This window comes from Ornithodoros turicata, chromosome 10 (assembly GCF_037126465.1).
Source record: "Ornithodoros turicata isolate Travis chromosome 10, ASM3712646v1, whole genome shotgun sequence".
Classification (NCBI taxonomy): Eukaryota; Metazoa; Arthropoda; class Arachnida; order Ixodida; family Argasidae; genus Ornithodoros; species Ornithodoros turicata.
The window spans coordinates 7,829,430-7,856,979 of record NC_088210.1 but is presented as its reverse complement, the minus strand read 5'-3'; the positions used below and the strand labels follow the sequence as shown (position 1 = coordinate 7,856,979).

Below are 27,550 nucleotides of genomic sequence, written 5' to 3'. Positions count from 1 at the left end.
CAAATTCCATGATAGAGTCACGCCTAGGAACTTGTGATGTGTCACCTGCTCCAGTGGGCTTCCACCAATATACAGGCGATATCTATGCATGTCTTTGCGCGTGAAGGCTAGAACTGCGCTTTTCTCTACGGATATCTCCATTCCTGCCTGGAGTAAGTAGAGGCGAATGGCATCTAACGTGCGCTGAAGACGCTGACGGAGTGCTGGACGGGAAGTGCCTGTAGTCCAAACACAGATGTCATCGGCATACAGGGACAAGTTGACTTTCCGCTGAATGCAGGTTCCAATGCCCGCCATAACGGCATTAAAGAGGAGCGGACTTAGGACGCTTCCTTGTGGTACTCCCTGAGAGATGGGGAATTGCTCTGTGTCGCCTTGTCTTGTCCGGACGAAAATACCTCGTTGACTGAGGAAATCGGCTATCCAAAGCAACGTTGTACGTGAGAGCGCAGCGCTGTATAGAGCATGTAAGATTGATGATGGCTAACGGTGTCGTATGCTCTCTTAACATCAAGAAATACCGCCGCCGAGATCTTCCTGCCTCGTCGTGCCTCTTCCACCGACGTGACCAAGTCGAGGACAGAGTCTATCGAACTGCGGTGCCGTCGAAACCCAGCTTGCTCTTGAGGGAAGAAGGCACGGCTTTCGAGCCACCACTCAATTCTACGCAAGACCATTCTTTCCATAACTTTCCCCAAGCAGCTGGTCAGAGTTACCGGGCGAAATGATGCCAATTGGGATGGGTGTTTTCCTGGTTTTAGCAACGGTACCACTTGGCCGACTTTCCACTGCCTAGGAACCTGTCCATGCCTCCACGAGTGATTGCAGATGTTCAGCAGGGCCTGAAGGGAAGTAGGGTCAAGGTTTCGAATCACTGTGTATGTAATGGCGTCGGGCCTGGAGAAGACTTCTTGGATGCAGCTGAAATGGCTGACGAAAGTTCTGCCACGGAGAAGTCCATATCCAAGGCAGGGACAGCTGCTGGGTTGGCATGCTCGAGAATAGATGTCACATGGGCTGTATGGGTTAGGTACTCCTCGGTGCTGGTTACATTGGCTCCCTTCGTAATGACACGGCAGAATTCCCTGGCCACCTCTTTCTCAGACGTAGATGTTAGGAGCGCAAGAGCTCCAAGTGGGTTCCGAACTGGAGGGTTCTCCTTTAAACTTCTTGCGACTCTCCATATCCGAGCAGGGCTCTCAAAAGGTGATAAGGAGCAACAGAAGTGCCGCCACCGTTGACGGTCAAGGTTTCGGAGTTCTTTCTGGACAAGCCTACTCGCGCGTCTTGCTTCCTGTATATCAGAAAGATCTCCTGTCCGTCGAGCTTTACGTTCAGCGCGCCTTCGGACAGCACGTAGTTGCTCCACACGAGGGTTAGACCCTAAGTGACCAGAACACACGTTGACTGTTTTAGAGGACGAGGCAAGGGCATCGGCAATGACATTCTCTAGCTGATCCACAGAAAGCAAAGGGTGGGCCCTATCTCCACATGCTGTACGAAACGAACGCCAGTCTGTTAATTTCGCCGTTCTACCTCCCGCTCTCGTTGAATATCCATCATACGTGATGTATATGGGCACGTGGTCGCTTCCCCTGCCATCAAGGTCCGTGTACCAATGGAGCTTCCTATAGATATCTCTTGAGCAGAAGGAGACGTCCAGAACGTCCGTAGTGAAGGACCTCCGCAAAAACGTGTGTGATCCATCATTCAGGATGCAGAGATCCATGCTCTCGATCAGCTCCATCCATATTTTCCCTCGACGATCAGTTTTGGTGCTCCCCCATGCAGAGTGGTGAGCGTTAATATCACTGACCACTAGATAAGGAGACTCTAAATTGTCCAGCACAGCCTTCAGATCGGTCTTGGACACCTTAGCTGACGGCGGCACGTATAAGTTCACCACAGTGACGACAGTTTTACCCAAGCGAATTCTACACCGGATACAGTCTAGACCAGCCACTTTCGGCGTTGGAAGGGCAGCTGCATTGAAATCGCGTCGAACAAGCAGAACCGTCCTTGAGAAATCTGTATCTTCTTGCGTGACCAACCTATAACCGCTGAGCCTGAAGTCCTTCTCAACATAAGCTTCACTAATAGCCAACATGGGAATTCGATGCCGAAGTAGAAATTCTTTAAGATCTGGCAGCTTGTTGCGCAGACTGCGCGCGTTCCACAGCATTCCTATAGATTTGCTCCATGACCGAGGAAAAGGCTGTCAATCTCTAGAAGAGCCTTGACTTCGGGCAACCGCGCAGCCTCAGGGCAACAAGCAACAATGGCCTTCATAGCAGCAAGAACTAAGGGGATGATGACACAGGAGTCATTCGAAGACTGGGGGGAGTGCCATTTCAGCCGTCGAGGCGCTGCTGGCAGAGTCTCGTCGGTCTTCCTTGGACCTCGCACTGCGGCCGCGAAAGTTGCACGGAGAGGAGTGGTAGCATTAGGGATGTCATGCTGGCTATCTAGGAGCCGCACATGCCTACTCGGTTGAGGCTTAAATGCTTGTGGTTTGGGGGTTTTGACTGTTGGTTTTGAGACCTGCTGAGGTGCCCTTTGGGATCTCGCAGTAGTTTGTGGTCGACCATCACTTTTGGCCGCCTGGAGACCTAAAGTTGAACCTCCGTCCGTTTGTGCACTACGTCGTGCCTTCCTGATCCCAGGGGAAGGGGAAGGGGTGTTGGTCAAAACACGAGCCTGAAAGCGCCTTGTAGCTGCCCTCTTCCGGGGACATAAAGAATGCGATGCAGCATGCGGTCCCTCGCAGTTTGCACATTTCGGTTGGCGCCGCGCTGTACATTCCTTGAGCGTGTGCGGCTGAGAGCAGAACTTGCACCGTAGTGGCCATCGACAGCTTCGAGCAAGATGACCGAACCTCTGGCAGTGATAGCATTGCACTGGACCTTCCACATACTCATGCACCTTATGCGTTGAGAAGCCAAACTTAACTTCCTCAGGTATCCTTCTGTTGGACTTGAAGGTCAATATGACATTTCGAAGGGGGATGTACTGGTCCGACCCATCTTCATGAGAGACATGCCGCACTTGACGCCGAGCGGCTATGACGCCATCCTCTCCCAAATACGAGGTGAGTTCCTCGTCGGTATACTCCAGTGGGACGTCATATATTTTCCCCATGTTATTAACGTATGAGGAGGGGATGGTGACAGTAACTGCCACCCCAGCCACTTCACTAAGGGTCATCAGATTAGACACTGCCCCTTCCGTCTGGACGAAGATGCACATGGAGCCATCAGCGTTGACACGATGACGGAGAATTGATTCCTGGGCCGCAGAGCGAATAGTCTTCGCTACCACGTTGGGATTGACTTTCCAAAACGACTTTCCAGGGTCAACTGGCTTGAACAATACAGGGATGCCTTGAGGCCTATTTTTCTTGTAAGTCACCAGCGTGAAAGGGTCCCCCATATCTTGGTCCAGTGATTCATCACCATTCATTGGATCACTGGTCTGACTTACGTCATACACTTCTGTGCCTGATGTTCGGTCCTCGGCCAGAGAAGGCTGTTGAAGCGACAGAAGTGTCCGTTCGCAAGGGGCGGAGTTCGACCGGTTTCTCCGTACCGGGGAGCGACTACGGCCTCGGGGAACCGCGTCGTGCGTTCCGGGGAGACCGGAACGACCACCATCACCATTCTTGGCCATCGGCCTGACGGTGAGGGGTTATTTCGGGTTTAAGATAGCTAGGTTACCTTAGGGCTAACGAAGAGCAGAACAATCCACGCCCGTGCTGCACAGGTGCGTCACGAGCGTCACGTGGTGCGTCACGTGGTCAAAAACAGAGAGAGAAGAAGCATCCCATGCGACACTGCATTGTAGACATCCATGTATGCATTGCATAGTTGTTCCGATGCTGCTGCGGCGGTGTGTCGTTGCATGGGGTAGTGTACTGCTCTCAAGCGGTGAATCACCCCAGGCCATAGTCATGATTTAGTAGTAGTAGTAGTAGTAGTAGTAGTGTCGTTGCACCACTTTCGGGGTAAAACCAAGCATCGCTGGAGTTCCAATTCAGACTTGGCCAGAGTACAGTGAATGCCGTTGTATGTGGGACATGTGCAGAGCAAACCAGCTCCGGTGGCGCAGAGTAACGCGTGCGCTTGGAGACTGGGAGGTCCGCGGTTCGAATCCGCGGGCCGGCTGTGCCGTCTGGGGTTTTTCCTGGGTTTCCCTCAGATGTGTAATAGGTGTATGCCGGCACAGTTCCCCTGAAGTCGGCCCATGGACGCAGCTATCCTCCCCCCGAGCGGATTCCGCTCGGTCTTCCACTTCACCCTTTCCTCTCCTCCTCTCCACCACCTTTCCCTTCCCGAGAAACATGCCGCCTATTCAGGCAGGCAGACCTCTCGAGTTCCTCCCAACGACACTCCTCCCCCCTCCTCCTCCCTGTGCAGAGCAACCCTGATGAAATAAGAAGGAAATGCTATCCGTATCCGCTGCGTCAACGTCTCTTTCTGCCAGCAGCAGACAACCGTCGGCAGCTTACGATTCTGAGAGCAACTGGTTACCAGTGATGGCCAGTAGTTAACTCAATGTAGTTGAACTACTAGTTAAACTGCCTGATTGTAGTTAAAAAGTAGTTATCAACTACCTTCAGAAATATAGTAGTTAACTACAGTAGTTAGGTTACTGCGGGCACTAACTAGTTTCGATTTTGCCGCAAGCTTTACTTGCCTAGTGAAGCCTCATTTGCTGTGAAATAATTCTGCAACTTAGTTTATCGAGTAGACACAGAAAGAATCCCGCCGCAAGCTTTGTATTTGAAGGTCGCAGAAATGGCTTGAGCCAAAGTTTATCATTGCTTGTGATTCATATTTAGGTGTCCAAGGACACTACAAGGAATTGATGTTGGTGGACAACGTTAAGTAGTTATAGATGAAGTTAAAATACATTGCAGCGGCTAAAGAAGTAGTTTTAACTTTTCCCCTGAAAAGTAGTTGAACTACTAGTTAAACTACTCCATCGCGAAGTAGTTAGTAGTTATAGTTCAACTACTGTAGAAGTAGTTAGTGGTAGTGGTAGTAGTTAGTGGTGTAAGAAGTAGTCACTGCTGCTTACTTTAACTAGTTACTGAAAAAAGGGAACTAGTTACAGCTGAAAGCTACTTTGTTTGGAAAAGTAGTTAGTTCCAGGTACTAGTTTCTTTTTCACAAACTGGTTACTTCTAAGTTACTTCCTAAGTCTGGCTGTCACATCATAGTATACAATTGTCAGCCACTCCAAGCAAATGAGGCGATTGGCTCCTCATCTTTTTCGAGCCACTATTGTGAACTCCTTCCGATTTATACTGATACTTATTAGTGTCAGTGTTCAATTTGTCAATTCAATAGTTCTAATTTATTCAAGATCATTTGTACTGTCACCAGCAGCATGGCCGAGTGGGCTAAGGCGTCCGCTCGTTGGTGGTAACCAAGGTCGTGCTGTAGACTGGGAGGTGGTGGGTTCGAATCCTGTCACCGGCTGTGCTGTCTGAGGTTATCCCTGGGTTTTCCGAAGACTTTCCAGACGAATGTCGGCACAGTTCCCCCTGAAGTCCGCCCAGGACGCACACTAATCCCCCCTGTCCCCCACTCCTTCCTGCTGTCCTCTTTCCATCTGTTCGCGTCTGTACGGCGCTCATAGCCACAGTTGCTTCGCGGCGCTAACACGGAATTTAAAAAAAAAAAGGTACTGTCTAGATTTCAAGGAGGTGGGATATTCTTATTGAAAAAAAGAAACGGAAGAACAAGATATCGGGATTTTTTAATGATGTAATAGCTTTCGATAAGGATTGTCTTCCGTTCTGTTATCTCGCTTTTGCCCGAAATCGCCTAATTAAGTTAGTTGATCGATGACTTTTCGGTGATCAGAAATCTATAGTATTAGTAGTTATATACTCCTCCGCGTTGCAGTATCGCTCAACAACAAAAACGACACTTATGCTGTTCTCATAGCTCTTTCATATAAAAACTATGTAAAAGATCATAGCCTCCTATGTGCTTCATGCCTGCCCAATGAGGCAAATGCGGCCGTTCACGCAACCATTACTGGGGCGCCAGCTTCCTATGTCGGAAACACAGACAGTCTTAGCAGAGACAACCTTTGCCTACCCCGTAAGTGTACGCCGCCGTGCGTTCGGTGCATACGTTGCTCTACAGTTCTTTGCGGAGAAGCGTCCTGGATAGGGGCATGCTGTGCAGGCTGTGTCATTGCTCGATAAGCCAATGGTTATCGAAAGACGCCGTGTCAGTTAGCGTTGGTACAGTCTCTTTTCTGTAGCGAATTCGGGTGGTCATTTCGTAGCAACACAGCCGAGCGCTCGGAAATTGCTAGGTCGGCGACCGAGCTGGATCACGTGACCGTTGCCACCCGCACACGATTGCTAGGAATCTAGCGGTTTTAGGTACTTGGATCACGCTAGGTTCGTCGTGGTCGCCCGTCTTCGAGTTGTGTCGTCTGCTAAACCGCGTGATTTCAACGTGCGGGCCAATGAGGGCACTCGCCACCGTTGCAGTGCGGATGTGACGACACCGGATACAGTTGAGCAATCTGCTGCTCGATCGTTTTGAGACCGGGCAAAAAAAGTGCTAGCTAGCAAATTCCGAGCGCTCGGAAAGCGCCACGCGAACATGCGAGATTTGCTTCATTTTGACCAAGCGAACATGACTGCTCACGATCTGGCAAAAAAAGTAACTACGAAATTACCACCCGAATTCGCCATGGTGTCAAGTCATTTCTCCGCCTATCAGACGCCACCGGTTGTAATCTGCACTCTGTGTGTATGAAAACGGCGTTATGACCAATACTGCTGATATCGCATCGAGGTAGCTAACACAAACCTAGGAAACTACCCAAGCAGCACGCCAATATTGGTCCAATATTGGACCCATATGGGCTGCCAAGATTGCCAATATTGGTCCAATATGGGCTGCCAATATTGGACCAATATGGGGAGCGCAACCAGGCTCCATATTGGACCAATATGGGCTGCCCATATTGGGAAGCCCATTTTGCGCCAATATTGCCAATATTTCTGTGATAACACCAACAGGGAAGTCCCTGTAATAATAAAGCATTATGCTGTATAATATTCACCACTGATATTACTTTTGTCTGATTTTTTTTTTCACATCACTGAAAAAAAAAAACAAAAAAAGGAAAGAAACACAGCATTGCCCAAACAAACAAACAAACAAAAAACGAAGAACAGGTGCTACGCCCGCCTTGCTGAAGGACACAAGCAGTCCCACAGAACTGCCAATGCCAAAGATCCCTCTCTCTGTATTGGCATCAGAGCGGAAGACCAGCCACACCTCAGCCAGCCAGCCTCAGAAGCCTTCATTGGGATCGCAATATTCTGCGGACTAATAATTTCCAACCCGCTCCGAGAATACAAAGCAGCGAAACACTTTCGTGGCGGTGACGGACACACGCCAGAGCAATTTACACTGCTTGCAGCAACTTGAAATCACCTAACTTTACATAATAGCCATCCCTTCCTATCAAACATTGTGTTTTTTACTTGACCTGCCGCAATTTCGTTATCATTACAGCACCCAGCGACATTTTAGCCCTATGAAACGTCCGTTCGGGCTGTCGCGCATGCGCATTAGTTGTAGGACGCGTGATTACGCTCAAACAACTCTCTTGCTCTCAGTCGGCTCGACCGATTGGCATTGGCATCGCGAAGGAAGATGGCGGCACTGATCTCTATGTATAAAGGCTGGATCGCGCATGGGAGAGGGGCTCGTGGGGGAGAGGCGTGCCTTCGGGCCTCCATGTTGGTGGGCCCTAAAGTGCTGTGTGTGCCCATAGAAAACAATGGGAGGCAACAGAGATTGTGAGTATTTATTGCGCTGCTAGCATTGATCGTTGTTTGTCATCACACAATTTTGTAAGGTGCCAGTATACTGATGTATCCTAACAGTGTTTCACGGGTGTCCCGCCGTTCGATTCTTAATTACGTTATGTTTTGCATTCCGAAACTAGACCGTCACCGCAGTGCAGCGCTGGGGATTGTACTACAGCACGTTTCCCAGCCAATATTTCAATAAGAAACGACTTGAGGTTAACAACAACCATGTATATAATATCCCGTACTGCGTTCTGAACAAAAATTGTTCCATAAAAGAACGGTCCGGGAAAAGATGTACTCGCATGGCAGAAAGAGATCGTTCTGTAGAATCACAGCCGTTGTTTTAGCCGAGTATGCGTTTAGTATGATTTATATCAAGCATCGCCTTAGAAAGAGCCTTTTAGTAAACGACAGCGGTGCTGTGCCTCGCAAATATGGACACACCGAAGCAGCGCAAATAACTACTTCACGCAATTAGATCACACTCGTTAGGACAGTTAATCAGGTAGTGATGTAAGCTTAATCAATTCAGTTACTTAGAAAGTGGTAACACCTCCTTGAGACACAGGACTTATCTCTTTTTGAACTAAGTACAGCCGTTCTATGTTTGTTTGCTTCTTCCTTTATTTCTTCTGATTATTTGCAGGCGCGGTTGTGCCAAACTGAATGTCCTTCTCCAGCACTCACGTGCTTTTGTTGAATACAACTGCAGCGTGAGAAAAGCTGCTTGGGGACGGGGTCCTGCTATCCAGTGCTGACTTTGTCATGCTTGTTATGTGGAGCATGTTCCAAAAAATGCAGCTCCACATATGGTCTTCAAGTTGCAACAGGACTATTTGGAGCTTGAAACAGTTGTGATTTTGTCATTTTGGCCCTCGTGTACCCAGTCTGTGAAACGCAAACAAAAAAGTCTAACACGATATGCTTTTGTAATGAAGATCACTGATGATGAGTAAAGAGAATATATGAGTTCAAGTTTATTCAATATTTTATATCATTCATTATATTATTCAACATTTTATGTCAAGTTTATACAACATCAAGTTTATTCAAGTTCAAGATTTATTTTTTGCACTTATGCGTTTCAGGATACAATAAACGTGCAGGCAGGTCGCAAAAGACTACATTTATTGTTTTGTGACCTTGCTACAATGGCAATATATATTTTAGGAATGACAATGGTCAGGTACGCTCTCTAAATTTGTAGCACTCAATTTTAGGTTGGAATGAGCAATGAATAGCAACTTCCCTCCTGATATTTTCTCATATATGCTAAATTTTAAATTTAATGTGATCGAATATGTGATAATATAATAATAATATATAATAATATAATATGTGGTAAATGAATGTGATCAACAGTAGATGTAAACAACATGAGTAGCCAGGGCATTCACAATAAATAATTTTCTTCTTATAGTGTATATGTGCATGCCTATTAGCTGAAACAATTATCACAGTTCCATGACAAGTTTTAATTTCTGAGAGTGTACTGTAGAGGCTGCTTAGATCTACAACAGTTCATACAAGGTATTATATACTGTGAATGCCTTTAAAAATCCCATGTGACACATATGCCTGTACTTTCTGGAGGTGCTGTGGTAGTCAAAGTTTGTGGTCATTACGCAGGTTCTGCACCCATTTCTTGAGTATGTTGAGGCAGCTGTGAAGTAACCTGCATTGATGATGATTATTCCAATTTTTATGGTGCATCGACAACAAAGGAAATAATACATCAGAACATTGGTTTGGGTGCAACCAGTTAAAAATGAATATGTTGTTTAATAAATGCATTGGACAAATGTTAAAACATCAGTTTAAAACATGGTTTACAATCCCTGTATCTTCTAAAAATTGAAAAGATTAAAAACTATTCTAAAAAGAATATGGGGAACTCTTCTAAAAAGAATTATAATCTCTTATTATATTGCTGGGTGAAGGAGCCTAAAGTGTAAGGTGTGTTTCTGATGTGAACATGTAAGAAAGTATGTAAAACTGAGAGAGGCTAACCACAGTGCGTGCACTGAGGTTGTTCCTTCCTGTAAAGTAGAAACCAGTGGATGAGGAACGTGATACTTACCTGTACACCCAGCCGTATCACACTGCACAGATTATTCAATGGGTAGCCCTCATGACGAAACCTGTATTAAGAGACCACTTTTGCCTTAAAAACTGCTACAAATAGCACGACACGCTACAGATTATTACTATCGTAACAAGCTGACGATACAGCATACAGCTCAGACACAAATGCGTTATTCAAGTCGCGCCACACCACCGTTATGTAGGATTCTTTGTCACAAATCAAACCAAAGCACAAAACAATACCAATACATGAAAAAAGGTGACAATCTTGGTGTCATTATGACGTAATACCGAACTTGTGCGCGAAGGTAATTCAAAGAAATGAATGTGGCACTTGCTTCCGCAGAGAACACCGTGTACCATGCTAGCAATGCATGCAAAAAAGCGCTCGAGTGCTTGCACATATATTGATGACAACACTACCTGTGTAGTGTAACATGTTCTTTCAAGCATATTATGCACTCAAACTGTATTTGCCGCCGGGTAAAATGCAAGTGTGCTCGATTGAACGTCGGAAGAGCGATCAAGCAACCTGCATCCAGTGCTCGTTTTGGGCAAAAAAACACTTCATAATGGTCAACTAAATATACAGAATGGACGCCTATTTATTCCTTGATGAAGAGTGACTCACCTGTATAAATTTAGGCCATGTAACCTTGCCAGTACGGTTGGTACGACCGTAATTGCAAGAAGTTGCCATGATCGCTGCGGCGACTGTTGTGGGTACAGTAAGATGGCGGCCGGTTTCTTCACGCTCGCGCTCCCAATCCGCGATCCAGCCTTTTACAATCGAGATCAGTGGATGGCGGCGACTTTCAAGACGTGGAATGTTGAGGTGTCGAATTCTAGCGAACTTTACGTTCGGAATGCCAAGTACGTTGACTGTTTCGAGCAATGTGTATCATCTGCGGGAAGTTGTTGAATGTAACGGTGTAGTGAATTGGGTATTTCACACGCTTCAACGTTCAATCTTGCCGTGCTGCTTGGGCATTTGTGCAACACGGCTACGTACCCTGTTCAGTCAATATGGGGTGTACGCGTGCAATATGGGGCCAATATTCCCAAGATTTTCCCAATATTGGCTCAAAGTGGGCAATATGGGGCCCATATTGCTAGGATTTTCCCCATATTGGCAGAAACTGGGCAATATGGGGCCCATATTGCCCATTTTCAGACAATATGGGGAAAACCTTGGCGAAACGGGTCCCATATTGGACCCGTATCGCCAATGACCAGCCAATATGGGTCCAATATTGTGTGCTGCTTGGGTAGTGCCACTATTGTGGACGACCGGCGCCTGCGTGCTCCGGGATCATTGAGCAGGCATGTAGTATTGAGCAGACATGTAGCAGGCATGGAGGCTATGGCAAGGTACAATAAAAACGACGTATTTGTTTCTTGGGAATTCTACGGCCATTTTGCGTCACCGTTTCTCGGCCAGAGGTCCAAAAACACAGAGAGGTGACGTCCTCAACAGTGGCGGCGCATCAACCAAGTAGCACGCAGCGAGCGACGTGGTCGTGCTTGCCGCACTTGTAACAACAGTTCTTGGCCGCCAGTTTTGTCCTCTTATCATCCGATGAAACGGCAGTATGGAATTCCAGAACAGTGTGACTTGCCACAGTCGCACAGCAGACAAGAGGGGCGCTGCTACGATGATGTGGCCAAAGGCAGTGCTGTCGGTAGGCTGGACGATGCTCCGGGAGCTCGGGAGGAACGATTCATAGTAGCAGTAGCCTTCCACGCAGGCGTTGCACGACTCGCATGTGTCTCTTCCCTACCATGAACCCTGAACGTGTAGCCATAAGAATTTCGTGATGGTCTTCACCTGCTCCACTCGGGCGCTGCAGGTTCAGTAGCCGCAACGTCCTTCTTCAGGCGCTGACGGTACAGCACTGCTATATCCTCCGGCAAAGAACGCATGAGCATCCTATGCAGCACGACAGCACGCACTGTGGAGGACACGCCGGGGGTTTTGCAGCAACTGGCACGGAAGAGAATCTGATCATAGAGCTCGCGGAGTCGTGTCAGTTACATAGGAAGAGCTCTGGATCAGCGTGATCGCAAGCAGACTGTCTATGTGCTTGTCTACAAGGGCGTCGGGACGAAGGAGGTGCTGGATTAGGACACTGATTGCAGTTGCGTAGTTCTCCTCAGTAAATTCTAAAAGCGATAAAACCCCAGTGCAGGGGACACGGACAGACACAACACAGACGAAGCACTGGCTGTTTTTCAGTCAGTGCTTCGTCTGTGTTCGTCTGTCCGTGTCCCCTGCACTGGGGTTTTATCGCTTTTAGAATATACCACCAAACAGCCCAGTTTTTAACGCTTTTTTTCTCCTCGGTAAGCCTGATTCGTTCCACGGCGCGCTTCGCTTGTCCGGTCAAATCGGATCGTAGGTCATTGAACTTCTCGATTGCCGGTAGGTCAGGATAGCTTATGGGTCGTAGCCTCAACGGGCTCTCAAAATCCGTGCCGCTTACGGAGGTCTCCGGAGTAGAAGGGCACCTGTAACTTCGGAAGGTCGAGAGTCTTGGGCCCTCCCAGGTGCAGGATTATCGTGAACACTAAGGGTGATGGGAGCCGTGTCGCTCGTAACGTATTTGGTGCTACCCCCCTTCAAGCTAGACGTTGGCGGCAGCTTGAGCCAGAGTGGCTCGGGGACGGGAGCGCATGCGAAGTCGGACCCTGCTCATGCAGCTAAGAATCGTTGCGTGGTAACCCAAAGTGGTACTCGCCTGGCGGATTACATGCGACGAACTTTTACGACGAACTTCGCGCGGCAAGACAAAGTGCGGCGGCACGATGCGGGATGTTCGCTGGCTGCGTTACATGGAGCGAAGAAGCAGCGGATGCCAGTCAGTGTGTCCAGATAAGAGAAACAGGATGAAAGATGGAAGTCACTGAAAAGGTTAGCCAGCTGTAGGACTCCTTTTCAGTGACTTCCATCTTTCACCGTTAATTTCTTCGGCAATTTGAAGCTTTGTATGTATTTGTCCTTTCTATGTTGTTCCAGCCTCAGAACATCAGTTCTCTCATGTTCAAGAGGAACACGTTGTGGTAAAAGATGCAACGAACAAACAAGCTTTGGAGACTATTATTCCTGCTTTCTAATAATCAAACTACGCTATGAATGTGTTATAACCTTCATTAAAAACGATTTTTAGTCTTTTTGGTGCGGCCATAACATTTACGTGCCTACTTCGTGGAACGCGCGCGGAGGTGCTCTGGCTACACTTCGCGTGGAGACAGTCGTAGGAGAAAGAGGCGCTGATTGATATGGGGATCCTCGTCTTCTTTTTAGGCGGTGCCTTCTTCTTTTGAAGAAGAAACTATTGCTCATGAAGTTGAGAGAGCTTGCGAAATAAGAGGAAATGAAAAGGAAGTTCTGGGTGGATCCTATATGGCAGCCAAGGAAAAGATTTAGACGCGCCGCTTTTGATGTCATTGCTGGACCGGGCCTGGTACAACTGGTGAAGAGCGCGAGAAGACGATGACGACTACGTACGACGAGCAGAAGACGGAAGTCGGGACCAGCGCTTCCAACTGGCCGCTTCCGGGACCGTCGGACGCCCAGCGAAATTGGTCTGTCTAGATCGACTGCCAGCGGCTTTTTTTTTTTTACGCGGGCGTCGAGCGAACGACGCCGGACGAAGTTCGCCGACTGTTCGTCGCATATTCGCTTCATGTAACCCGCCCCAACTGTCGTCTTCGACGGGGTCCGCAATCTTTGCGGTTAAGCCCACAAGCGTCGCGTTTTTGTCCAAAAGGTCATCGAAGTCCGCTTGCAACTCTTCGGTAGACGGTATCTCTTGTTTCAGGAGGTCGGTTGCAGATGAAACCCGTCGGGTCATTACGCTGCGTACGAAAGAGCGGTTCTTACGCAGCTTCTCCTTACGAGTTGCGGAGGCCAGTTTACTCCTGGGTTCGGCACCAAAATTATGTTGAGTAAGAAGAAATGAACCTAGCCTCCGTTCAGGTTGAGAAGCAGACATCGAATGCCTCGTTTATTGCTCAGGGCGAGCTCGGTTCGCTCCCCCCCCTCCCCCGCGTCTTCCTCCATCAATGAGCCTATCTTAAACACACAGGATTCGTAAGACACCATCGATTTGGTGCCGCATGCGTTCATATGAGGGCGGGGATGAATCATCCATGTTGCTGTGAACACGTACAGAAATGTACAACTAACTGTTCGTCCGCATCGATATTGTAACTAGTTGATCCTGGGGCAGAGTTTTAGAACTGGCCTCAGTTGTTGACTTGGTTGGGGAAAATAAAGCAAATCAGTAAATTAAGGATATAGGGAGTGGTAGGCTAAAAGATAATGAAGATGGGCTCACTAATTTTGTGACTCATCTAATCAGTCAACAATACAAAAAAAACTAGTTGATCCTGCTCTTCATTTTTAGGGCGAGGGCAGTACTATTTTTGAAATTTGATGTGGGCAAGCTTTCGCTTGTCCCATCTTACAGTTGGCAATACAAACTCCATGGCTCCATAGTCAAGCACGAACAGCAATCCTTAACGTGACGTGTTTTAGTCCTAGCTTGTTGATATAGTTATATGGGAGCCAGTCTTCGTGACTAGTCTTCCGCTTCGATGCCAATACACGCATCGACACTGTAGCTTTTAGGTAGCTCTCCTGCTTGCCGACAGTACACGCATCGATATTGCAATTGCACCAGCATAGCGTAGCATTCCTGTTCTTCGTGAATCAGAAGAATCTGGTTCTTCCACTTACTAGTAAGGCCCGACTAGAAGCGTCGCGGTTCTTAAGCAAGTACTGGTACCATGGTACCATATCACTTCCGCCACGTCAGATCTTTCTTACTGTAACCCGTGTAGCTTTTCAGTTCATATGGGTTAACAGTGTGGAATGGGTGTCACGCGCGCGTCTGTATCAGTCGCGGGAGGTTGGTGCGAGTGCCACATGTAAGATTGAAGCGCCTTGCTTTAGGTACAAAGGACATTTTTGATGCCCTTAGTGAGACTAACCATCCTGCACACGACCTTTTGCACCAGTGATTTCCCCAGAAATTCACTGCTTGGGGGGGGGGGGCAGAAGTGCCGAGCTTTCAAAAGGGGGGTCATGCTTGGTGAGGGTTCAACTTACGGAATTTTTCTTAGATACGGAAAGAATCGTGGCACAATGGTGACATATCTGCACAACGTTCCCGTTTTATTTGTACATGTTATTACATTAGAACACAGTACATTAGAATACAAATTCATTATGAACGGCATTCCAACATTAAGATGCATAAACACACAAAGACAAAGAAGAGACAAAGAAAAGAGACTAGCACGGAGCTCAGTGCATACCTAGCAAGAGTCAGTAGAACATGGTTATAGTTTATGTTTGTTCCCGGGTGCCGTGTGGCGTCGTTAGCAGGTCTCTATAGCCTGACGGATGTTCAGTGAAGCACCGTTCGTGGCCTGTACCCCCTCAAATATTATGGTTACATGGATTAGGGCTGTGTGTTACTGCTCCAAAAACCTTTTTTGCGATATATTGGGTGTATGCTTACCGGTTTGTTTTTCTTTTTTTTTACATGCGCCGCGGCAACGCTAGCTAATTCAATATGGCGCTGTCCTCACCCGTACGTCCCAGTTTCGGAGGTTTCCTTCTAGCCTACTCGTTAAGATTTCTATGGTCGAGAGAGACACACTGGCGTTTCGAGGCCGTCTCCATCCATCGCCTGGCAAGCGGAAGCCAGGAAGCGGCCTTGGGGCCCCCTGTTGGCTGTCATCTGCGCTGCCACGTGAATACCCCAGGCTGAACCACATCCAACGTCAGACCAGTGGAAGAGAGCCGCCCTAAAATATTTTAGCCCTCCTACATCTGCCCGTCGTTTTATACACCTTCTTGGTCGTAATCGGATTCTACCTACGGAGAGTTTTATACCTCTACCTATAGTTATTATACCTAGAGAGTTTTTTTTTTGTTAAACTCGATTCCACCCGGTTTACCCCCCCCCCCCCCCCTCCGAACTGACCTCTGACCAATTCGGGTTAAACCCGATTTCTCCCCGAATTCCAATCACTATGAAATCCTCAAATTACGTTTCCACTGAAGACGAACGAAGGTCGTCATATGTAACACATGTAAGAATGGGTCTCCATCTTCCCAAGCCTTACACCCAGGTGTGTCAACACTGTCAATGCCTTCGGGCATTACCGCTGGAAGGTCACCACGTCGCAAAAACAACAACAAAAAAACAAAAAGAGAGAGATTAGGAAAGGACTTAACAGACAAAAGGAGAGAAAAAAAAACACCCGAAGCCAATACAGTTCGTCAATACAATGATACAGTCCAATGGTACAGACCAGTACAGACCAGTGGTACAGTGACACAGCACGGAAGCCAATACAGTGATCGCCCGATTTCTACCCCCCGAATCTGAGGAAGGCATTTAACACGAAAAAGTCACTCCCTAATTATACCTGATTTACCTTCCAGTGTAGGACAACACCCTGAGATGGAAGTACGCTTTCCAGGAGGGGTGATAGTTCAACACCATCTGAGGTGTAATTCAATGATACCCTAAATGATCCAGGCGCAACGTGTGTAGCGGTGTTTCCACGGTGTTTATCTTATGCACGTCTGTCAAAGTAATCGCCGTCGGGCCAGTCTTCAGTGGCGCTTAGCGCATGACGTCTTGCCGCCGCGTGAGCGTTTTTCCCGTTTTGGTGTAACGTCACCCGGCTGTCCCTTCTGCGAGTACAGGGAGTCAGCAGAACAAGCTTTCAGTTTATGTTTGTTGCCGGGTGCCCTGTGGCACCGTGTAGCAGGCCTCTATAGCCTGACGGATGTTGAGTGGAGCACAGTTCGTGGTCTGTACCCCCTTCCTGTCTCTCAGCGGGATAGGCGGCATTTTGTGCTCTTGGTGGTCGAAATCAACTACCAAGTGTGGATTTCACGCTGTCGACGAGTGCACGCGCAGCAGAGCCGCAGTGTGCAGGAGGTGATTCGGCTAGTTAACGCCGGTATTCGCAAAGTTCTTTGCAGGGAGCGTGCGGTGCTTGGAGCAGTTGAGTTTCACCGTCGCTGGATGACCTCTGACATCCTCTTCAGGGTGGACAATGGCAAGTTCCATGTTAACCTATGAGGTGCCCACATCCTCGTGTTGTTCTCCCACTTGCAGCTTTCCAGTGTCATGGACTGTTGCATGGCGAAACGGACACGTATAGCAATCTCTGAACTTAGTCGCTGGGCGAGAGTTGGTATTCAGAACGTTGTTCGAGTCTGTTTGAGATGCTACAGGAAGCCTGCCCCTGTGGCCGGCCTTCCATTTGATGCCAATACACTCTCAAAGTAATGGTAGCTCTCCTGCTTGACAATACACGGGAAATACGACAATACGACGGGCTTGGCAATACGACAATACACGGTCAAAGTAAATGGAACCGTGATGTGGGCAAGCTTACGCTTGTCCCATCTTACAGTTGGCAATACAAAATGGCTTACGCTTGTCCCATCCTACAGTTAGCAAAAGAAATGGTTAGGGAACGTTTAGGAAGATGAGTACACAATCTTCTGTGGCTCATCTGAGAGAGTCAACAATACGAAGTAAATGCATGACACGAAAATCAGTTGTTGACTTGGTTGGGGGAAATAAAGAAAGCAGTAAATTAAGGACATAATTAGTGGTAGGCCAAATTAGGGATGTGCCAACTGAATCCACGAATCCTAGGCAGGGATTCGAGATTTGTGAATCCGAATCCAAGTGCCCAAAACGGCGAATCAAATCTTTCGAATCCACCGGCCACGTTTCTTCCTTTCTTTTCAAAATTGGCGCCTCCGGAGTCCGCCGAAAGCCTCATTGTAAGACGACGGGTGTTTTCTTGTGTCTTTGTTTACATTACCCTGCACTGAAACCGTTCAGGCAGGAACTGTTACACTACATGTTTAAAAGTAACATGGTTTTGCTTTTGACTGTTGCTTGAGCTTTATCGAAATAATTCAGACTAGAGAATTTCTCTATTTCTTGGAGTCGATATGAACAATATGTTATATGAATTCAGAACAATGTGGGTATACTTTCTATTATATTAACTATTATGTTTTTTTTTATTAAAGAAATGTGTCATATTCTGCTTCAAGACACTTTTCAGCAGAAATTTTTTCTTGGCCTTTTAAACCGTTTTGAAAGAAAACATTCGAAAGATCCGAGATTGGCAAGATTCGTGGATTCGCAGAACCTTCCATGGATTCGGATCCGGATTAGGATTCGTGGATTCGTAGAACCTTCCTGGGATTCGGATTCGGATTCGTAAAATTTTGGATTCGTCCCGTCTGTAGCCAAAACGATAAGGAGGATGGGCTCACTAATTTTGTGACTCATATTGTAGGCCGATATCGACCCAATAGGCGGTTCACAACTGGTGCCATACTGGACCACTATGCGGTCTGATATGGGGATATACGTCTGGATGAGGATATCGGGTGAGGAGGGGAGATGAGACTTGGGGCAAGACGCGTCATTTTTTGCTCGACGCCGCCTGTCTCAGAGACGCGTTGCTCCATGTACTTAAAACTTTACTCATAGGTCGCTCTGCGTTGAAAGATGGAAGTCACTGCGGCTCTGCCCACTCTGCGTGTCCGCTTTATCGCACGTGAGTATTTTCTGGATTGTTTAACTCGTTCAAGGGAGTGAAAAAAAACTTGGACCCACAAAAAAAAAAAAAAGGAATTAAAGACACACCAAACACGGCGCGACTTTTTGTAGTCTTTTTCTTATCATCTGTGCAGCAGCGTTTCACAGGCTTAGTCTGTCTGTCCACATGCTATTTATTTGTTCACTCATATAGATATTTGTAAAATATGCGCACTCTTGGTTACCCAGTGGTAAACAGGAAAAATAATATATCCGACGATATGCACAGGGCAAGACGTGACAATTTAATGTAATTTAGAAATGGATAAGGCGGCTATTAGGTGGCTTTATGTTTGTTCCTCAGATTTGTTTCTTGCTTATTGTCGAGGATTTTTCAGCAAATTTTCTGGTTTCCTAAGCTATTCGCGATTCGAGCGAAGCCGTAGCCACCTGGCGACGATTTCGGAAAGCTGCGAATGGAGGTCCGGCAGTGGGTCCGGACAGGGAAGCGGTACGACGATACACGTTTCTCTTGCTTATGGACAGAATGCCGGCAGCAAAGAATGTATCGATATCGAAAAGAGGAATGTTGCACTACAAATTTATTCTCAGCCTGTTGAAAATGCCCCACGCTTTCTTTTAATTGTTTCCCTATTCAAGAAGAACGGAACGGAGGTCCCATGTGTCGACCGAGTTTCCGGACCAACTCTGTTACCACTATATTATTTTAATATTAATCTTAGTAATACCAAACGAGGAACCCGAATTTCTTTGTCGTGTTGATATATATGCATTTTCAGGCCTCAGGCAAAGTAAACAATATCACCGTACTGATGCGGCGTAGACAAGCATCCACTATGGATGTTCTCTGGGATTGAAAGCTTCTGTCTAGTGCCGCACACGTATTAACGAATGACACGCAAAGATAAAAATATCACACCAAGTTGCACGTAAATACAAAGAGCGGTATAGAAAACGAATACTTCACTTTGCCAGAGCGTCTCTTCCAGCGCTCAGATGTTCACCGCACAGCATATCATGTTAAATAGCTGCACATGTATGGTGTAAAGTGACGACAAGGTGTCAGATATACGCGTGTGCGCCAAGGGTTTTCAAAATATGTATTGTTCACGTATACTTTTGACATACAGTCACGGAGTTCTGAAAACATCAGGGTCAGAGCTAACGTCATCTTCAGCACGTTATCTTCACCACACGAAACAAAGAAAATAAGTGCTATCTTGAGCTGTTGCAAATGCCCATGTGGACGTTAACTTGTGCATTACAATTTTATGATTACGCCGACTACGCTTGCTTCGCTCGGGAGACCTCCTTTCGTCTGCCATCTTGGAAGTTCGCGGCGCCACCTATAGTTCATTGGAATCGCGAATTTCTAGCAAACTTTTCTGTTTCCTAAGATGTGTTCAGCAAATTTTCCTGATTCCTAAGATATTTCCAGCAAATTTTCCTGTTTTCTAAGATGTTTCCGGCAAATTTTCCTGTTTTCTCAGATATTTTCAGCAAATTTTCCTGTTTTCTAAGATATTTCTGTCAAATTTTCTCTGTTTCCTAAGATGTTTCCAGCAAATTTTCCTGTTTTCTAAGATATTTCCGGCAAATTTTCCTGTTTTCTAAGATATTTCCGTCAAATTTTCCCTGTTTCCTAAGATGTTTCCAGCAAAATTTCCTGTTTTCTAAGATATTTCTAGCAAATTTTCCTGTTTTCTAAGATATTTCCGGCAAATTTTCCTGCTTCCTAAGATATTTCCGGCAAGTTTTCCTGCTTCTTAAGATATTTCCAGCAAATTTTCCTGTTTCCTAAGGTATTTCCAGCAAATTTTCCTGTTTCCTAAGATGCTTCCAGCAAATTTTCCTGTTTTCTAAGATATTTCTAGCAAATTTTCCTGTTTTCTAAGATATTTCCGTCAAATTTTACCTGTTTCCTAAGATGTTCCCAGCAAATTTTTCTATTTTCTAAGATATTTCCAGCAAATTCTCCTGTTTCCTAAGATATTTCCAGCAAACTTTCCTGTTTCCTAAGATATTTCCAGCAAACTTTCCTGTTTCCTAAGATATTTCCAGCAAACTTTCCTGTTTCCTAAGATATTTCCAGCAAACTTTCCTGTTTCCTAAGATATTTCCAGCAAACTTTCCTGTTTCCTAAGATATTTCCAGCAAACTTTCCTGTTTCCTAAGATATTTCCAGCAAACTTTCCTGTTTCCTAAGATGCTTCCAGCAAATTTTCCTGTTTTCTAAGATATTTCCGTCAAATTTTCCCTGTTTCCTAAGATATTTCCGTCAAATTTTCCCTGTTTCCTAAGATATTTCCAGCCAATTTTCCTGTTTCCTAAGATGTTTTCAGCAAATTTTCTTGTTTCCTGAGATGTTTCCTAAGATATTTCCAGCACATTTCCCTGTTTCCTAAGATGTTTCCAGCAAATTTTTCTATTTTCTAAGATATTTCCAGCAAATTTTCCTGTTTTCTAAGATATTTCTGGCAAATTTTCCTGTTTCCTAAGATATTTTCAGCAATTTTCCCTGTTTCACTGGCGGTGCCTTGTTTGCAGACGACGGGGAACTGAGCAAAACAGCACCGGGTTCTGTGTGGTTTTATTGCACATCATGTGGGCGGCGGGCTCAAGGGGATTGAGTAGGGGCTCACCTGCTTTATTTCGTCAGCTTGAATTGCAACAAAAAGTAATTTGTATAGTTCATTACCACGGCATGTTGCGTCTTGCCCCATACGAAGTTACATCTTGCCCTCGAGGGTTGGGGCAAGGTGAGACCATCTCCATTTTAATGTTCCTATGGGTAGTCGTCCTTTGGAAAACAAGAAAAAGTAAAAATTTCATATTCAACTGCAAATTTGCTCATCTCCCTCCACCTTGCCCTACGCGTTTAAATCTAGTAATAGGTTTGGTAATAATAGGTAATAAAGGTTTGGTAATAAACATAACGTAAGCTGGATGGTGAAGCGAAAGCTCATTTAGAAAGGCGGTGGAATTTCCTTTCTCCGGGAATACTATGGTATGCATTGCTCGTTATGCGAGCGCCCGCAAATTCGTGTGGCCCGCTCGCCTTCGAGTGAAAACCAAGGTGCCTCACTCGATTACATACTGTATTAATTGAATTAAACAGAGATGCCTTCGTTTTCGCTGGTGTGAAAAGGGTGGAAGTGAGCAAAAAGTTAACGAACGCCCTGTACACCGAGTACTAATTTCCACTTACAACAAAACCACTAAGAAACACAGGCGGTATCTCGGTGGTGAGCTGATACTCGAAGCAGTTTTTCAGCAATTTGCGCATAGTACTCAAAAACACCGATGCGATGACTTTTTTTCCTTTGCGGATTAGCAAACCGACGTCCCGTTTGACTGACCTTTCCCTTTTTCCCTTTTTCTTTTTTTCCTTTGGTCTAATAAATACAGGATGACCGGTGAGAAAGTGTCATTAAATTTCTAAAAATAGGTCTAACTTCAGAAAATTCGCATCACCATCACATCACACACGAAACTACTTGGAATACACACACACAGGCTTTTGCCACAGATTCAGGCCGTTTGCATTCGGGTCACACATTAATTTAACTAATTTTGCTAATTGAACTCGAAAATTTGCCGAGCATAGGTACCTTTCTTCTTGATGAATTCGGAAGCCAATGGCCATGGCACACTATTCCAACTGAAATCACAGGCTTTTTCGGAAGATTTGTACAACAATTCGATAGCTGCAAAACCGTCACTTGGCAAGGCGCGCTCCATGAAATTTGCGTTTGCGTAAATGGTGGCTCTGCCTTTATCGAGACAAAGTGGAAACAGCCACACCCGATCGAGGGCATTACCGCGGTTACCGACGTTATCAGTGGCTGGGGACTGACGGTATGCACGTTGATAGCGGCGGAATGCGTGATTATGTCCTTGTTCGCATAGGAGGGAGGGTATTTGGATGGAACGAAAAGTTCTGCAAACGTAAGCGCACCTTGCACGGGGACGGTTTTGCGGCTGTCAATTTTTTGTAAAACTTTCCTGAAAAAAAAAAAGCTGTGATTTCGGTTGGAATAGTGTGCTATGGCCATTGGCTTCCAAATTCATCGAGAAAAACGTTACCTCTGTTTGGCTAATTTCGGAGTTCAATTAGCAAAATTATCTTAATTAATGTGTGATGCGAATGCAAACGGCCTGGCAAAAGTCTCTCTGTGTGTGTATTCCAAGTAGTTTCATAATTTTCTAAAGTTAAACCTATTTTTAGAAATCTAATGACGCTTTCTCACCGGACACCTTGTATATCCACTCCTTTCACACTAGGAGCCTCGATACACCCTTACAATCGCACCGTTCCCCCAGAAGGGTGTAACAGGAGCGTACGAAAGGATTTACAGCAAAATTTGCAAATAAAAGGGGTGTTCAGAATAAATCATTTCCGTGCACGTCGTAATTTTCATCCCAAACGAGCGAGGGGTGCTTTTCGGACAGGTACGTCGTGTGGGAAAGGAGCCGGAGGAGATCGAAAAAAAAAAAAGAATACGGCAAGAGTTTAGGAATATTGTTCTGATGAAGAGTACAGGTCCTGATAAAAGTTTACGGAACATGCGAGCTCCATATTTTTACATCGGTACGACACCCTAGCGGCAAGCGGAAGCAGGCGAAATCGGAGCAGTTCACTGCCTCAGAGGGGTGGACGTGTGGGCTCCTAGCGACACACTGCGGTAGTTTCGGTATGATTACTCTTGGATGTGCGCACGAAGTGAGTTGGATTTAACTGTTGTGTTCACGAACAACACGTGATCAACGATTGTGACTACTGGGAGTTGGCCACTATCATCGTGATATCAATGATGAATCATGGTGGCAACACTTCACAGTGTATTGCTTTTATTGGAAAGCCCTGATATGCAGACAAGAGAAAGAAAGATGTAAACAATAGCCTTATTATGGAACTCAGTGGTGACCAGCTGACGTACCATTGACACTGACATTCATAACTGATTGATAAACAATTCACGTTGAACATAAGTAGACTAGACAAGCGAACTGGAGTGTACTATTGAATGGAAACATCACCTTGAGTCTGAGGAGAAACGAAGGGGGGAAACTAGACAGGACGGACGCGGGGCAACAACTGACAACGACGACTCAAATCCAGCAAAACTTCCAAAGATCCAGCAAAAGATTTCCGTTCAAGCAATTCGTGTTGAGTCACGTGTTCTTGGCCTGTGCAACAGTTAGGTCCAACTGGCTTTGTGGACAAATACAAGAGTAATCACAACGAAACTACTGCAGCGTGTCGCTGAGAGCCCAGTCGTCCACCCCTCTGAGGCAGTGAACTGGCTCGATTTCGCCAGCGTCTGCTTCCCGCTACACTCTAAAACAGAGCTTCACCGCATAGCACGCTGGGCTCCAAGGGGGGGGGGGGGGGGGGATATACGTTTATTTCGGAACAGTCAGCCTGACCGAAGGTCGGCTTGCTATACGCTGTGCAAGTGCGTCTCTACGCATGAGAGGAGGGAGTGAGAGGGAAGAGGGAGGGCGCCGCCGTAGCCAATGGGGCTTTCCGTTGGGAGTAACAGGGAGAGGAGATATTCGCAGAACGCTCGGTTACTTGCAGAGCGTATTCGCGATGTGTAATGACGTGAAAGGTCAAATCATGATTGGTTCATGGCTGCGCTCCAACCGTTGCCAAGAATGATGGGATTATGGCTTCAGATTCGGAGGGAGAGGGAGACTCTTGAAACTAAAGAACACTGATAAGACCCATACCGTCCACCCCTATTGCACCCGACTTTCAGTACATTGTGCAGCTTGGGTTTACTCGAAAATCCAGATAACTTTGAAAACACGACGGTTTCTACCGAAACGTCTTGCATGACTGTTGTTTGGAATCAGATGTGTTTGCCACACACATTTTCACTTTCACAACGTAAAAAAAAAAAAAAAAAAAAGAAAGAGAGAACACTTTATACTCACTCATTTCGGTTGGAACCGCGTTTGGCTCCTGGAAGACAAAGGAAAAAATATCGTATTCTATTACTCATGCATAAGGCGCACAAAGCAGATATGACCCCATACCATGACCCCATGATATCATATCATGACATATCATGACCCCATACTGGCTCAGATTTTGATTCGATATCAGGTGTTGCACACTAGATGTCCAGCACGTTGAATATAAAAGATATTGAAATGTTTGAGAAATTTCAAAATACCTAGATGAGCATGACAAATGTGCAAGATGGAACAGCAGTGTGCAACTTGTTGACATGACGTCTACCTTATTCTTGCTCAGGTGACACCGGTGTGTTCGTGACCCCATACTGGCTCAGATTTTGATTCGATATCAGGTGTTGCACACTAGATGTCCAGCACGTTGAATATAAAAGATATTGAAATGTTTGAGAAATTTCAAAATACCTAGATGAGCATGACAAATGTGCAAGATGGAACAGCAGTGTGCAACTTGTTGACATGACGTCTACCTTATTCTTGCTCAGGTGACACCGGTGTGTTCGTGACCCCATACTGGCTCAGATTTTGATTCGATATCAGGTGTTGCACACTAGATGTCCAGCACGTTGAATATAAAAGATATTGAAATGTTTGAGAAATTTCAAAATACCTAGATGAGCATGACAAATGTGCAAGATGGAACAGCAGTGTGCAACTTGTTGACATGACGTCTACCTTATTCTTGCTCAGGTGACACCGGTGTGTTCGTGACCCCATACTGGCTCAGATTTTGATTCGATATCAGGTGTTGCACACTAGATGTCCAGCACGTTGAATATAAAAGATATTGAAATGTTTGAGAAATTTCAAAATACCTAGATGAGCATGACAAATGTGCAAGATGGAACAGCAGTGTGCAACTTGTTGACATGACGTCTACCTTATTCTTGCTCAGGTGACACCGGTGTGTTCGTGACCCCATACTGGCTCAGATTTTGATTCGATATCAGGTGTTGCACACTAGATGTCCAGCACGTTGAATATAAAAGATATTGAAATGTTTGAGAAATTTCAAAATACCTAGATGAGCATGACAAATGTGCAAGATGGAACAGCAGTGTGCAACTTGTTGACATGACGTCTACCTTATTCTTGCTCAGGTGACACCGGTGTGTTCGTGACCCCATACTGGCTCAGATTTTGATTCGATATCAGGTGTTGCACACTAGATGTCCAGCACGTTGAATATAAAAGATATTGAAATGTTTGAGAAATTTCAAAATACCTAGATGAGCATGACAAATGTGCAAGATGGAACAGCAGTGTGCAACTTGTTGACATGACGTCTACCTTATTCTTGCTCAGGTGACACCGGTGTGTTCGTGACCCCATACTGGCTCAGATTTTGATTCGATATCAGGTGTTGCACACTAGATGTCCAGCACGTTGAATATAAAAGATATTGAAATGTTTGAGAAATTTCAAAATACCTAGATGAGCATGACAAATGTGCAAGATGGAACAGCAGTGTGCAACTTGTTGACATGACGTCTACCTTATTCTTGCTCAGGTGACACCGGTGTGTTCGTGACCCCATACTGGCTCAGATTTTGATTCGGTATCAGGTGTTGCACACTAGATGTCCAACACGTTGAATATAAAAGATATTGAAATGTTTGAGAAATTTCAAAATACCTAGATGAGCATGACAAATGTGCAAGATGGAACAGCAGTGTGCAACTTGTTGACATGACGTCTACCTTATTCTTGCTCAGGTGACACCGGTGTGTTCGTGACCCCATACTGGCTCAGATTTTGATTCGATATCAGGTGTTGCACACTAGATGTCCAGCACGTTGAATGTAAAAGATATGGAAATGTTTGAGAAATTTCAAAAATACCAAGATGTACATGACTTACTGGCATGACCGTTGCAACTGCAATAATCGTCATGCTTTCCTTGCAAATGTGTTTGAGTGCACGTATCTGCATTTGTGTAGTTAAATTATGTTATCAGAGGCAAATCCAAGACCGGCTTTGTTTTTTTTTTTTGTTTTTTTTTGAGTGTGTGTAGATGGGGGGGGGGGGATGTGGAAGAACTTGCTTTGGATAACATGCACTTTGTTAATATTTCTTCATACCTTGTCATACTGACATTTAGGAATCATAGATGGTATTGTAGAAGGTATCATGTTTATTGAGACTTGTTTGACCATAATCACTCACTTTCCAATATAACAGATGACTGTTTACATTGGAATTGCCACAACACTTAACTGAATCCCTATGAGTGACAGTGACCACCACAAAAAAGAAGGCACTAAAATTTTACAGATATCCACCCAGTGTGTCTGCAGCCATAAGGTGCTTACAATATATCATATAGCACTGTAGTGTGCATAATTGTTTATACTGAAGTGAATAAATACATAAAGCAAATAGGAGAACAACTTTCCTCCGCTCTTGTCTGAGCATATGCGCCATCACCAAAATAATATTGCGCAAGTCTGGAGCCTGCCAATATACGCGCTCGAGTCGCAAAAGCGTATATTAGGCAATTAAAAGGAAAGTATCCAAGTCTAATATGTACACGACGGGATGCACACGGCTGTTTGTGAACGGACTGGTTCGCGAAAGCGCCTTTATAATGCAAAGTGTAGCAACACGGGAAGCTATAATAATGTGGCGTAATTTATCGTGCACATCCTTTTGTTTATATGTATTTATTTATATTGTCGTATGCCGTATATGCGTGCCGTACACCCCAATCTCACAGCATAGCAATTGAGCTCTCAAACAACAACCATCAGTTGAACAATAAACGGAGTGAGATTAATATCAACTCGCTCAGACTCGTACACAACGCTGGACCCAAAACTCTTTCGCCGCCGACGAGACCATAACCATAACAACGCCGTAGAGAGCCGCCACCGAGAGCGTCTGTCCTGTCGCCCGCAGCGCCACCACAGCCTTGCACAAAGGGGCGCTCTATTTCCCATCGCCATCCAATGCCTCCCGCTATCTCTCACCATGCTCCCGGAAGGAGCAATGACGTCATCCGCGGAATACG

The 27,550-nt window shown here is 45.8% G+C and overlaps 1 protein-coding gene across 7 annotated transcripts in view; it reads right to left on the bottom strand.

Annotated features, from left to right (window-relative positions):
- LOC135371085 (caspase-3-like) overlaps positions 1 to 27,550 on the bottom strand; it is a 174,297-nt gene that overhangs the window by 56,807 nt on the left and 89,940 nt on the right. For 6 of the 7 annotated variants that reach the window (XM_064605084.1, XM_064605085.1, XM_064605086.1 and 3 more), the window contains one exon: positions 24,499 to 24,526. In XM_064605084.1, the coding sequence (XP_064461154.1) occupies positions 24,499 to 24,526 (28 nt within the window). Of the gene's footprint in view, positions 1 to 22,166; positions 22,321 to 24,498; positions 24,527 to 27,550 lie in introns of those variants that run through there. The other variant, XM_064605083.1, reaches the window with a different exon arrangement.